Raw genomic sequence first — 12,825 nt, forward strand, 5'->3', positions numbered from 1 at the left:
TTAGCAACAGTTGAATTTTCAAGTGATCAATTAAAGAAAAGGATTAACTAACGAATTCAAAGGATGTAGGTTGTTTTCGCTTTCGACTTAATATAAAAAAGGTTTTCTTAAACCATTTAAATTAAACTATATTTTGATATTTGAAAAACCGAAATTCGTTACGCTTAAATAAGATCTTTTATAAACGTTTGTTTTATTTTCAAATTTTAGCGCCGTTTTATCATACAGGGTGTAAAGAAATTAAGGGGGATGTTCTCTAAACGATTTCCAGTCGAAAATGTAACTTCTATAACATTTGGGCCCCTGTTTTAAAGTTATGTTTGGAGTATTTTACGGATGACCCCGTTAAATTTAATGTAAAAAACTGATAGCGATTTCCACTGACTGCTCCAAAGAGTGCTCTCAGTGTCAGGATGACGTAACTGCCCTCAGCGAGTTTTGGAGAGAATAGTTTCGTCAGTGGAACACGATCGAGAGGTCAGAGCGCGCTCTGAATAATCAAAATTGGCGCCGGAGACGAAATGTGTATATCTTGACGCAAATGGGCCGAAACCAATTAATAGAATTAACATTTCAATTAATTTTCAAAAAATCTATTTTGAATAATGATCGACAACGTCTCTGATATAATTATTGGTTTTAGGAAGAGGCGTAATATCTTTAAAGTAATGATAAAACCTCGTATTCTTCATCTTCAGAACTTTAAGATGATTCCAGAAATAAATAAGCATAAGCGAGAGCCTGTCTTCTATGAGATACCCCATGGTCCGCCATTTTAATTTTATTACGTCATACTCGAGCACCGTCGCTCCGTCGAATTTTTCAGAGCACGAAAGAGCAATTCTCGGGCAGTTTTTGGGGTCAGTGGAAAACGCGATTCTGGGCGAGTGTTGCACTCGTGTTCCCAGTGGCGGACGAAAACGCGCCGAGAGTGCACTTAGAGTGCTCTAGTGCAGTCAGTGGAAATCGCTATGAAAGACAATGATCACTAAAACACTGCCAATCCTAATTTGAAAACTGCGTCAATTTATTACATTTTCGACTCGAAATCACCTAAAGAGCATCCCCAAATAATTTCTTACAAACTTTTCATAAACACACTGTATATTTTTACATTTCTTTAATAGCTTACTTTAAAAAATAAAAATTAAAAACCACTTCTTAAAAATTTCGCTTTTTTACATTTTCATAGGTTGAGTTGTATTAAATTTTATAGTATGAGAAATTTAAGGTCAAGGTACCTGCTTAAATTTTTTATTTTTGAATAAATAAATAAAAAAAACGAAACAAAGATTTTACAAATAAAAGAAAACCGTTCGGATGGGTGGGTGATGAAAACGATTTGCCTACATAATTTTTCTAGCCCATATTTGAACTTTTCTTCTTTTCGCGTATTTGAATTTTTAAATATTCAAATTCTAGTTTGATTTTTTGATTTTTTATTTATTTTGTTGTGGATCCGAGAAGCGTTTCTAATGACTAAAGTGTTGAAGTGTTACCGTGTTGATTGGTGAACGTTTAAATGTGATTTATTTATTTATTGCATTTACATCAGCGCAGTGTAACTCGGTCAAAACTATTAACTTTTACTGTACCTTTAGTGTGATAAAGTATGTGTAAAGGGTTGTTGCAAATTTTTCTTATTCAAAATTGTTTGAATGCATCTTTTCCAGGTGATTTTCTCTGACCGTTAAAAGTAATTTTCCTTGACCAATTTTAAATTCAACTTAAATTTATAGAAATTTTATAACTTTGTTTGTTAAAACTGACCAGTATCGTGAACTAATAAATATATTAGCTCATGCTAGTAATTCAATAAACAAATTAATGATTACTGAGCTAGTATCAAATTCCTAAACTTTATTAACAATAATTTTAAAATTCCATGACTTTCCCTGATATTCAAACCAATATACTTCAAAATCCCTGACTATTCCGAATTTTCCAAGATATCTATGGCAACCCAGTGGTTAGGAAATGGATTATGGGTAACTTTAAACATAGCGGTGTTCGTTAATTTGAGGAAATACTAACAGCTCAAATTGTGAAATTCCCTGATTTTCCCTGATATTCACACCAATATTCTTCAAAATCCCTGACTATTCCAAATTTTCCAGGATATCTAGGCAACCCAGTGGTTATGAAATGGACTATATGGGTAACTTTAAACATAGCGGTGTTTGTTAATTTGAGGGAATACTAACAGTTCAAATTGTGAAATTTATGAAATTAGAATCTCATGTTTATGACAGTAAAATTCACCAAGAAAAAAAATGGGTGTCAACTCCTTTTGATATTTGTAAAAAAATTCGCATTCATACGAATCACACCCAAGAGCCAAGCCCACATATTACCATTTTCTAAATAAGTAAATGAAAAATGCGGGAACATTTTGAAACAACCCAATTTCAAAGAACCCAACCTCACCGTAGTATACCACCAGCTGCGTTTTGCACCACACCAAGTACCAATCTAAACTAAATCCACGACACGAAATACAAACGCATACATTGACACAGAAAAAATGTAATATAAACCTATAAAAATAAAGCACAAACCATCATCTTCCAAATTTCAACTGTAAAGGCCCATTCAGACTGTAGACTAAAATATTACGTCAACATCGGTGAAGTAAGTCGCTTTGCATGCTTAATTAGACACGTGATGTGTCAACGACTACGTAAAAGATTCGTGGGTTTACTTCGATTTTTTTTTAAATTTCGTCGGACAGTGTCTAGATGGCACCACTTTGTTAAGTCTTTTATTTAGTCATGGCTCATTCAATCATGCCTTACTAACGCGTGATCGAGTGAGCTATTACGCTTTAGCAGACCATATGTATAATAAGTTTAAGGGTTCTTGGCGTGGTATGTGTCATTTTGGATTGTGCCATTTTAGTATTCAAAAGTGGCTGAGAAATAAGGATTTTTTTAAACTGGACATATGGCCAGCCAAAGCGCTTTTAATTAAAAAAACTGGACATTGGCCACTTAAAATGGTGTAACCTTGGAAGGTTTTTAATTCATTAAATGGCCACAGGGTCAGCTAGTAGACCCCCAAGCATTTAATTTTTAAACTTTACTAGCTAATTTTTAAAGTTAACATTACATTTCTCAGCCTATTCAAATTAAGCCTTGGTTCAAAAATCTCACCATATATACGAGACTCGTTTTAATTCGTCTGCTCTCACGAGCTCTGAAGTTCTGAACGCTTAAGTTCAAGATTTTGTCTAGTCTGAGTAGGGCTTTACATGAATAACAAATATGACGTAAAATAACATGTACCCTATAGCATATCACTTACGTATTTGACTCTATAATAGCGTGAATGTGATTTCAATCTTATATATTTCGTTACCTAAATAAAGAATATACTGTCTGCTTTACAGTTTTGGGAAAACAAGGCCTCTCCATTATTCATTTCGAATTTTCAGTCTAGAATTCTAGATCTTTTTATTTTTCTTTATCCATTACAAGCTATACATAACTGACATATTACAGTTCTTTTCAACTCGAAGATTTACTAGAATTCAACGATACAGTTATTTATTACAAGTTACTGAGAAAAACACAGGGCAAGCGCCTTTCAACGTGGATTAAATTCACGGTTGAAATATGTCATTTTTTCTTAATCAATACTGAAAAATCTCTATTACACGTTTCAACGGATATAATGGTACTTTTATTAGAAGATAATAAATTGAAGTAGTATATCAAAATGGTCGATCTAAACTTAAATACACAGGGTGTGTCCAAAAAGTGTGGTTGGACCAAAGTACAGTATAGGCAATCAATTTTAAGTCGAAATTGTAACTTCAATCATATTTTGCATTAAAAGCCACAAGTTATGATTGGAATGTTTTAGGGATGACCCCTTAATTAAATTCGGAATCAATGTCTTAAATCAGTTTCTTAATTAAATTTAAGGGGGTCATCCGTAAAATACTATGTACAATCTTAACTCGATTTGAAACAGTGTCCCTTGAGGCAAACAAAATGTCATGGATAGAAGTTACATTTTCGACTCGAAATTGATTTCCCAAAGAACATCCCCCTTAATTTAAGGTAGACTTATCAGAAACACCCTGTATAATAATATGAATCCACTGTACTACACCACCCCTTTATTAACACACTGTATTATTATTATACTATCCTCTGTTGCGAACTTCTGCTTGTATCAACTTTTATACGCTCCCAAGAATTTATTTCTCAAAACGGACAATTGTTTATGTTTACGGTCTTTGAGTTATAAACGCAAAAGTTGAACGACCTTGCGAAACCAAAAACTGAGGTTGATTCTTTTTTCTTACACAACACGACACGACCCGTCCCGAGGTGACAGGGGTCATCGCTATTAGTTTAAAAATCTTTAAAATCCAAGCCTAAATTGTTTAAGCTTAAGCCTGATAATTTAATCTTGGAAATTCCTGGATCGTCGTAAACCCCGTGGGAAAAACAGGTTTAATTCCGACTAGAATTTCAATTACGTAAGAAATACGTGAAAGGTATCGTTTTATTTTTTGGGGAAATGAATAAAAACCGGTCTGTAATCAAAATATTTACAAACAGAGATCTGGAGGACCTTTAAGTATGCATTTCCCGGTTTATAGTTAAATAATTTTATAAGGTTCATGGCAAGATATGCTGTCATAATAATGTTATTAGTAAATAAAAACTTGTCCGGGGATTGGAAATAACTGGACATATCGTTCTTTTTGACACGTGATGTATACTACCAAGAAGTGATATCTAGTTTATTAGGGAGAAGGTATAAATTCGCCACATTTCTAGCTTTATCTCCAGTCGAAACGTATAGTAGGTTCGGAGTTAATCCCCGCCGCCTCTAAATTACAACCAGCATCGATCTCATTGGTTCTTGAAAACTCAGGTCAGCGCGACGCGAATGACGAAAATTTAGTCATATTTTCCTACTGAGGAGAGATGCGAAATAACCCGGCCTCCTTTTACGTCCCCCCTTGTATTTTGAAAGGGGGACTGGGACTATGGCGCGCGAATACTTAAGCATCTTATACCTTCTCCCTAATAACCTAGATATCACTTCTTGACAGTAATAAATTGATAACTCGTGGTAATCCATGTAAAGAGAATCTAAGGGAGTGATTAGCCTCACGACCAGTGATCAGTCAGTTAGTAAGTGAACTTCACAAACATAGAACTACACCTTTCATCCATAAGATCGAATCACAACTTTAAACACTACGCCAGGAGAATATCTAATTACTCATAATTGGTTTCTTATCAAAAACACCCCAAGGTGTACTGAGGATGATTATTAAAGAAAATAATTCCTTAAGGCCAATCAGGATTTAATTAAGGTAGATAAGGTTTAATTTGAAAGGGACGGTCGAGGTTATCAGTACTATTATGTACCTTTAGGCTACGTCTAAGACGATGAGGTATTTTGAGTAATTACGGGTATACTTTCTTAGTTACCAAGTCCTATCTTAATAATTTCAGTTCCTCATTACGCCATTGGCGTACGTCTTATTGGAATCTCCGTTGTAGAAGTATAGAGTAATAGCACCTAACTGCCTTTGGCTACGTTTTGTTCTATGAGAAATTAACATGTAGTGCCACTACTCTATACAGTATAGGTGTTAAAAATCCAGGGGATATAACTATACAGATTCAAAGGTACAGTGAAAAATTGGTAATTTACGTGTTTGAATCTTAGAAATTAATTCTTTACGAGATTTGTCTTAACTTAGCTTAAACTGGATAATATTAAACCAAGAAGTGATATCTAGTTTATTAGGGAGAAGGTATAAATTCGCCACATTTATAATCTAGCTTTATCTCCAGTCCAAACGTATAGTAGGTCCGGAGTTAATCCCCGTCGCCTCTAAATTACAACCAGCATCTCATTGGTTCTTGAAAACTCACGTCAGCGCGACGCGAATGACAACGAAAAATACGTATTTTCCGACTGAGGAGAGGCAGCGAAATAGCCCGGCCTCCTTTTAAGTACCCCCCCCCCTTGTATTTTGAAAGGGGGACTGGGACTATGGCGCGCGAATACTTAGGCATCTTATAACTTCTCCCTAATAAACTAGATATCACTTCTTGATTGGAGGTATCTTCCTTAATATTGTAGATAGAAACATGGTTCCAATTGATAATATTCATTAATTTATACGCTCTTTCAATTAAAAAAGAAACAATACTAGCCCATTGCATCCCTTGAAAGTTTCACAGCCACTTTAATAGCCAAAGATACCATACAAATTCGCCCTGAAACCAAACCGTAGTTATTATGTATGTACATTTTTCTTTTACTATGTATTTTTTTATTTTATTAAAATATAGGTTTTCGGCAAACGTGGCCCTGGGTGTATAGCAGCCGCTATAACCGCTATGTACTTAAATATTCTAGAGGGATGGTACATACATTCTATACGTTTTTCTTCCTATATACTTTTTGGCTTCAGGATATGGGAGTGGCATTTCTTTTTATACATATATATATATATTTCCAATTCAATATTTTTTCGTGGAATATATTATACGACTATCAAAAAAAGCAAGGTCAGCTCAAAGCAAGGCCGCCTAAATATTGATGTAAGATTCTTCTAGAAGATTATCTTCAAATATTATTGAAAAATATTATTATAATATTTTTTTTTTCGTTTTAAATGCCGGTTATAGAAATACACGCCCAAAATTTACATCACGGGAATTTTGCTTAGAATTTATAAAATTTTGTTTAAATTAAAAAATATTAATAATAATAAATAAAGTTTATTTTAAAAAATGTTGGTAAATTCTTTGCACTAACTTAATAAAGTGATAGTAGGATGTAGGAAATTTTTAAAGTGTAAAGTTGTTATTTTTGGCCAACTCGTGCTACTATAACTTCTTCAATCATGCCAACTTTGAATTAAATATTGGGAAATTTTCGATCCCTTTTCAATAAACTATACACATGTTTTAAATCATAAAAAGGTACAGCTACGATACAAAGTAGTTTCCAGAATTCTACAAGCAATCAAGAAAATATTGAACTATACCAAAACATAAGTAACATAACAAACAATAAGTCTACAAGTTACAATATACAAGTTACCAACAACGAAACCAATTTAATAAGGCCAGCCAATTCTACTTCAAAAGCAAGATCAAAAAGGAATAGGCCTATTTTTTTATCAAAGAATATATTTGTATATTAGATAAGAGTGACGTAAAAACGTCATAGCGGTAAAACTATATGACATTTTCAGTTTGAATAAGGTCTATTTATAATTAAAGAAGAAATTCGAAGTTATTTACATACTTAGGAGAAAAGCAAATTGTTACTTATGTTTATATCAATATAGGGATTTCTATTTTTGAATTTAACAATAATAATAATATAGCTACCAATAAATTTACAAAAGCTCTTCTACCCTTACTTATGAATACAGCCACTAGGAATAATTGTGCCCCAATATTATCCCATGTTAATTTCTACGCTGATTTTGTGGGCCTGACTTGAGAACGTACCTCATAATTCTGAAGCCTTTCTAACTGAAATTTCTTTATTTGGTAGCAAAGAGGGGTCAATTCAGGCGCGCGCAAGATGCAACGTGCAGAGAGATCGATTATTCGCTTTGGTAATTCATAATGATTAGTCTAGCTAGCTATTCCCACAAAACTCTGAGAAAATTGATGCACAATGATTCCTAGTAGCTGTATTTATTCCTGGAATCCTGCTTTACGTTACAGGCTAAGAAAATTCATCACGTACAGTTTTTCTAGAGGCCCCTATAGCTTAACAATACAATTTAGTACAACAATAAAAGAGAGTTCATTGTGTCCGTATTAAATAAAAAACTAGTACTTAGATAAGACGTTATGGGTATTAAATTGTGTAGTCCTTAGTCTTTGCAACTTGGAAATAAATCTAAAGGTCAAAGCGGGGTCAGGGTCGGTCAGGCGAAGCTAAGGGGTCAATACTACCATAGTGTATAGATGTAGAACTCCATTACTGTTTAATATTAAACCAGTAAAAAAGATAGATACCCAAGTCTCACGGTCCTCACGTACAGTTAGAGGAGACCTCGTTTTATTCTTTCTTTGAAAATACGAAGCCTAATAATGTTTCATTATCATGATGAAATGGTTTACGAACCATAGAAAATCCTAGCTGTTACGTGATGATTCATACTGAGGTTAGGATGATTGTATAGTCTGTTATACGAGTATTTGTACGTGAATGAGTGTGAAATAACAAATTAATTGTTGTAGTTAGTGATAAGCTTCAGAAAGAGGGTCTTGTAATGTAATACAATAGAAGAGGTTTCAAAATATTGAATTCCATGGAAGAATTATTTCTTCTTTTGCTTATATCGTCTGTTATACGAGTATTTGTACGTGAATACGGTGAATGAGTGTGAAATTAATTGTTGTAGTTAGTGATAAGGTACAGGAGGAAGGATTGTGGTCTCGAAACGTAATACAATTAATAGAAGACGTTTCAAAATATTGAATTCCTGAAGAATTATTTTTTCTTTTTCGTTTATTTTGCAAGTCACAAACTAGCAAATTAAAACTAAATTTAACGGGTCATCCGTAAAGCATTCCAATGATTAACAACTCGAAAACAGTGACTCTTAGGACCAAAATGTCATAAAACATTTTCGACTTGAAATCGTTGAAAGAGTAGCCCCCTTAATTGCTGACAGATCTTTCAGAAACACCCTGTATACTGTGTCAAGTAGCATTATAACTAAGCATACATAACCATTTATAGTTATAAACATGAAAGGATAAGCAATGAAAACTTTCCTGTCTTACTTCAAATTATTTACGTCTACCTCTTGTACAGGTATACTTTACTCAAACACTGTATTACTTCTAATTATGTACGTCTATTAGCGCAGGTACACTTTAAATCTGTATTATCCTAAATTATATACATCTACTTCTTGTACAGGTACACTTGACTTAAACCCTGTATTACTTCTAATTATGCACGTCTACTTGTACAGGTAAACTTCACGTATACCCTGCATTAGTACAAATTATGTACATCTACTTTTACAGGTACAACACTTAACGTAAACCAAATATTACTTTCAATTATGTACGTCTACTGTTGATTCTGTTGTACAGGTACACTTTACGTAAACCTTGCATTACTTCTAATTATGTACGTCTACTTCTTGTACAGGAACATCTTAAACCCTGTCTAACGTCTAATTATGTACGACTACTCCCTGTACAGCTACACTTCACGTAAACCCTGTACTACTTCAAATTATGTACGTCTACTTCTTGCATGGTACCCTTTACGAAGTTTACGTGGGATAGAATATCCGTACTGAGTATTATTTTTCAAACCGGGAAACTTGAAATCACACGTCCCTTTTAAACCAGTGAATAGCGACAAAATGAACTTTGATCTCATCTGACAGTGCCTCTACCGTTTTATGAGGCCCCTATTAAGGTCTACCTTGGTTTCCACCCCCGCAATTTAATTCTTGCGGTTTCGTAATTCTCACGTATAGAGTTAGGTTCTATTCATTCCTCATTCTTACATTGTTTTATATATTTACAAATTACTATAGTTTACAATAGGATAGAGGTAAACCACGGCCGTGGTTTAAGAAGTAGCAACGCAATCAACAGAATGAATTATGATAAGAAACTGTAGTCTTGCATTTAAAAAACCGTATACTATTTTTTCAAGTGTTTATGTTTTAGTTTGTTTTTGAATTGTTCTGTTCTGTAGAGACTGCGTTTTAATTAATTTTTGAAGTTAAAATGGAATAATTAAATTTAAACGAGGTTAATTTGTTTTATACGCCGTAGTTTTGTATTTAAATTAGTAAAGATTCATATTTCAAAATGAAATTAAAATTAAGCGTTAAGTATGACGGTCTAAAATCCAAAATTAACTCAGTGGAAGGCCCGTTACTTTATTTACTTTAATGTACAAACTGGTAACTACTAGCGACTAACTACTGTTTATTTGGCTTTTACTTTTAGTATCTGTTGCTATCAGGAGATATTAAAACGTCATTCACTTAGAAACAAATATTGGCAATCAGTCAAGTCAGACTATTTTATCCTATTGGTCTTAAAGAGAAGCTTATTGTTCTAGACAAATTTGACCTTTACCCTTTTAGCAAGTGACATACCTTAACAACGATCCTCTCGAATGATAAAAAGCACCACACAGATCATTGCATTAAAAAGTATAACCGCTTGCAATTTAATGTGACCCGAAATTGTCACTTTAATTTGTTTAATTACCTGAGCAGTAATAAAACAAAACTACGAAACCTAACCTTAACCAAACTACCTACACACCATAAAATTATCGGGGTCAGTTGGCTATCTTTTTCTCGAATAATTACACTCCCGATAATTATATAAATCAATCAAATTAATCCGTAGTTAAATATATACCCTTATAAAATATTTAAATAATATAAAACTCACCAATCATAATCCAATCACATGTTTTCCTTTAATTATTTCGATGAAAAATTTCACGCACAAAATTGACTTTTCTCGAAAAAAATCCGTTAGGCCTTACTTTTCAAACAATTGGCCTATTTGGTCCACAACTCGCGCAATATCATGAAACCCTTGAACTAACGTTAAACGCGAAACAAATTCACCGCAAAATTTCGCGCGTAGTTAAAACAGTTGATAAATCAAAACACACGCCGGTATGTTTTATGATTACAGGCAAACTAATATTCGAAACAAATCACGGGCCTTCCTCCGCCAGTGTTAAAAATTCGTTTGTACTTTGTGAATCGAGAGGCGAAAAGCCAAGTTGAAGTTACAGGGACGTTGGGGGAGGGAATGGAAATTATTGTCAGGGGGGAATAGAATTATTTAATACGCTATATAAAACTATTCTTTTGAAGCCGACAAAAGGGGGGAACGATAAAATACGCTTTTTACGCTAGGTTCAAATCTCTATCGGAGTCGCAGCGCGGGAAATTATACAACAGGTTGTATCGTAGTGTCCGCGGGGGCATACGAAAATTAGTCGTGCGAAACCGCCAAAAGAAATAAAAAACCGCCCGCGCAACGCAACCATGAAAGCACGTTTTTTATAAAATTTTTTAGGCCTAAATGTAAATTTCTTTTGATTGGAGTTTTACCCATTGAGAGACCTGACGTTAGTGACGTAATGTTTCTGTGTCTAGCGTAGGTAGTTGACAAACACAAATTTATTGCTATGGGATTTTACATTACGTATTAGTCCGCCTATATAAATAGTGTGCAGGCAAGTGTTGCCAGTAATTTGTGAGTACAATTCAACCGCTATCTACAACAGACTGAAAAGCTTGTAGTTCTGTTCGATTCAGTTCCAAACCTGCAGGAGATGCTCTCACAATTACTGGCAGCCCTGAAAGGCGGTAAAGAAATCTCGCTAGCCCTTTAGTGCACATTATCTATTTCCTTAAATGAGCTTTCATTACTCATATCAGGAAAACATAGAAAAAGCAAAGGGAATCCTTATGGTGCAGCGATGATACTCAGAGATATGGGGACTAAAGATTATGAATAAATTTTGGAAATGAATTTTGACAGGTGTTATCTTCAGCCTTGACAATATTTCAGAAAGGAAATGTCATAAGATTTTCGAAATATGACTGTTTCGATAGAGATAAAAAGTCTCGGGTGAGTGGTGACATTTTGCGACTTTTTAAGTTTGTCAAGAACGAGAGCGGGCTTGCTTTGAATTGATCTCGCCTTTTAAACGATTTTTCCCGGATAGTGGCGCCACCTATTTAAAACTTTCCGAACTCACATCCCCGCCTTTAAACGATTTTCCCGGATAGTGGCGCCACCTATTTAAAACGTAACAAACTATTTTAATCCAATTTCAATAATTGTTAATTTTTTTTAACTGATATTTACATAATTTCGGCTGTTAATTACTTTGAAGATATATTAAAATTAATCCAATAGTTATATATTCAAATCTAAATTAAACATTACGTCGGCAGTTCCCCACCCTTGACTGTAGTAAATTCTACGAGAATATAACATAAACTGTCAAGTCGGTACCACATTAGATTTAATTTTTATTAGCCAACACAAAAAGCCTCTGATTACAATTACAATAAAATTAACAAATACTTAAATACATTTGAATATAAAAAAAAACACAATTATCGTCTGCTTAAAAACAAGCAAATATAAGATATCATAAAAAATATATAAAATAATCAGTATAGGCCTATTTTGGCCTATTTCAAAGGGATAGTAAAACGCGAAAACGTCAGTTAAGAATTTAATTTGGGCCTAATTTATGCCTAATATTTATAAAAAGAAAAATGTGCTTAAAATCAATAAATGTTTACATTAGAATTTCGATGTTTTCTAAGCCTAAATGCTCAAACAAACCCGGAACGTCTACGTTTTCCTTAGGCCTAAGTAATTTGTTTCACTATCCCTTTGAAAACGATCATGAAAACATAAAAAAGGGAAACTAAAATGCAAAAAAAAAAAAAAAATAAAATTTGGCCCACTGCTAAATAAAAATTTAGTTGACCTTAGTCTCGGACATTTCAGAATCTACCGAATCTGTGTCTCCCATTCCACTCTCAACGCTGGAATTTTCATCGTTTTTCATCTCGGGGATGATTGAATGACTCCCCACGCTTTGAATGCTCGAAAAGGGGGAGTTGGAGGAATAATCGCTATCCGATAAACTACCCTGAGTGGACAAAGGTGACCGTGAAGTAGACACGCCACTCAAATTGACCATTCGACCTATAGCTCTAATGGCGTTCCCGGTTTTCTATTAAATATCATTTTTGAAAATCTTATCAGAATAATTTCATGGGTTTTTAAT

At 33.9% G+C, this 12,825-nt stretch overlaps 2 protein-coding genes across 3 annotated transcripts in view; both read right to left on the bottom strand.

Annotated features, from left to right (window-relative positions):
- Nucleotides 1-10,808, bottom strand: part of ninaC (STKc_myosinIII_N_like and MYSc_Myo21 domain-containing protein ninaC) — a 47,396-nt gene extending 36,588 nt beyond the window's left edge. For both annotated transcript variants that reach the window (XM_089858668.1, XM_089858667.1), the window contains exon 1: nt 10,446-10,808. The gene's annotated coding sequence lies outside the window, so the exon portion shown is untranslated. The remainder of the gene's footprint in view (nt 1-10,445) is intronic.
- Nucleotides 10,809-12,028: 1,220 nt separating this feature from the next.
- LOC149710015 (myosin light chain kinase, smooth muscle-like) overlaps nt 12,029-12,825 on the bottom strand; it is a 28,418-nt gene continuing 27,621 nt past the window's right edge. Inside the window, exon 15 of the mRNA XM_089858646.1 lies at nt 12,029-12,771. Within this exon, the coding sequence (XP_089714772.1) occupies nt 12,514-12,771 (258 nt within the window). The 3' untranslated portion in view covers nt 12,029-12,513. The remainder of the gene's footprint in view (nt 12,772-12,825) is intronic.

The sequence above is a fragment of the Phalangium opilio genome, unplaced genomic scaffold, assembly GCF_054372755.1.
Source record: "Phalangium opilio isolate 3A_F unplaced genomic scaffold, DU_Popi_V2 ptg000011l_1, whole genome shotgun sequence".
NCBI classification, from domain to species: Eukaryota; Metazoa; Arthropoda; class Arachnida; order Opiliones; family Phalangiidae; genus Phalangium; species Phalangium opilio.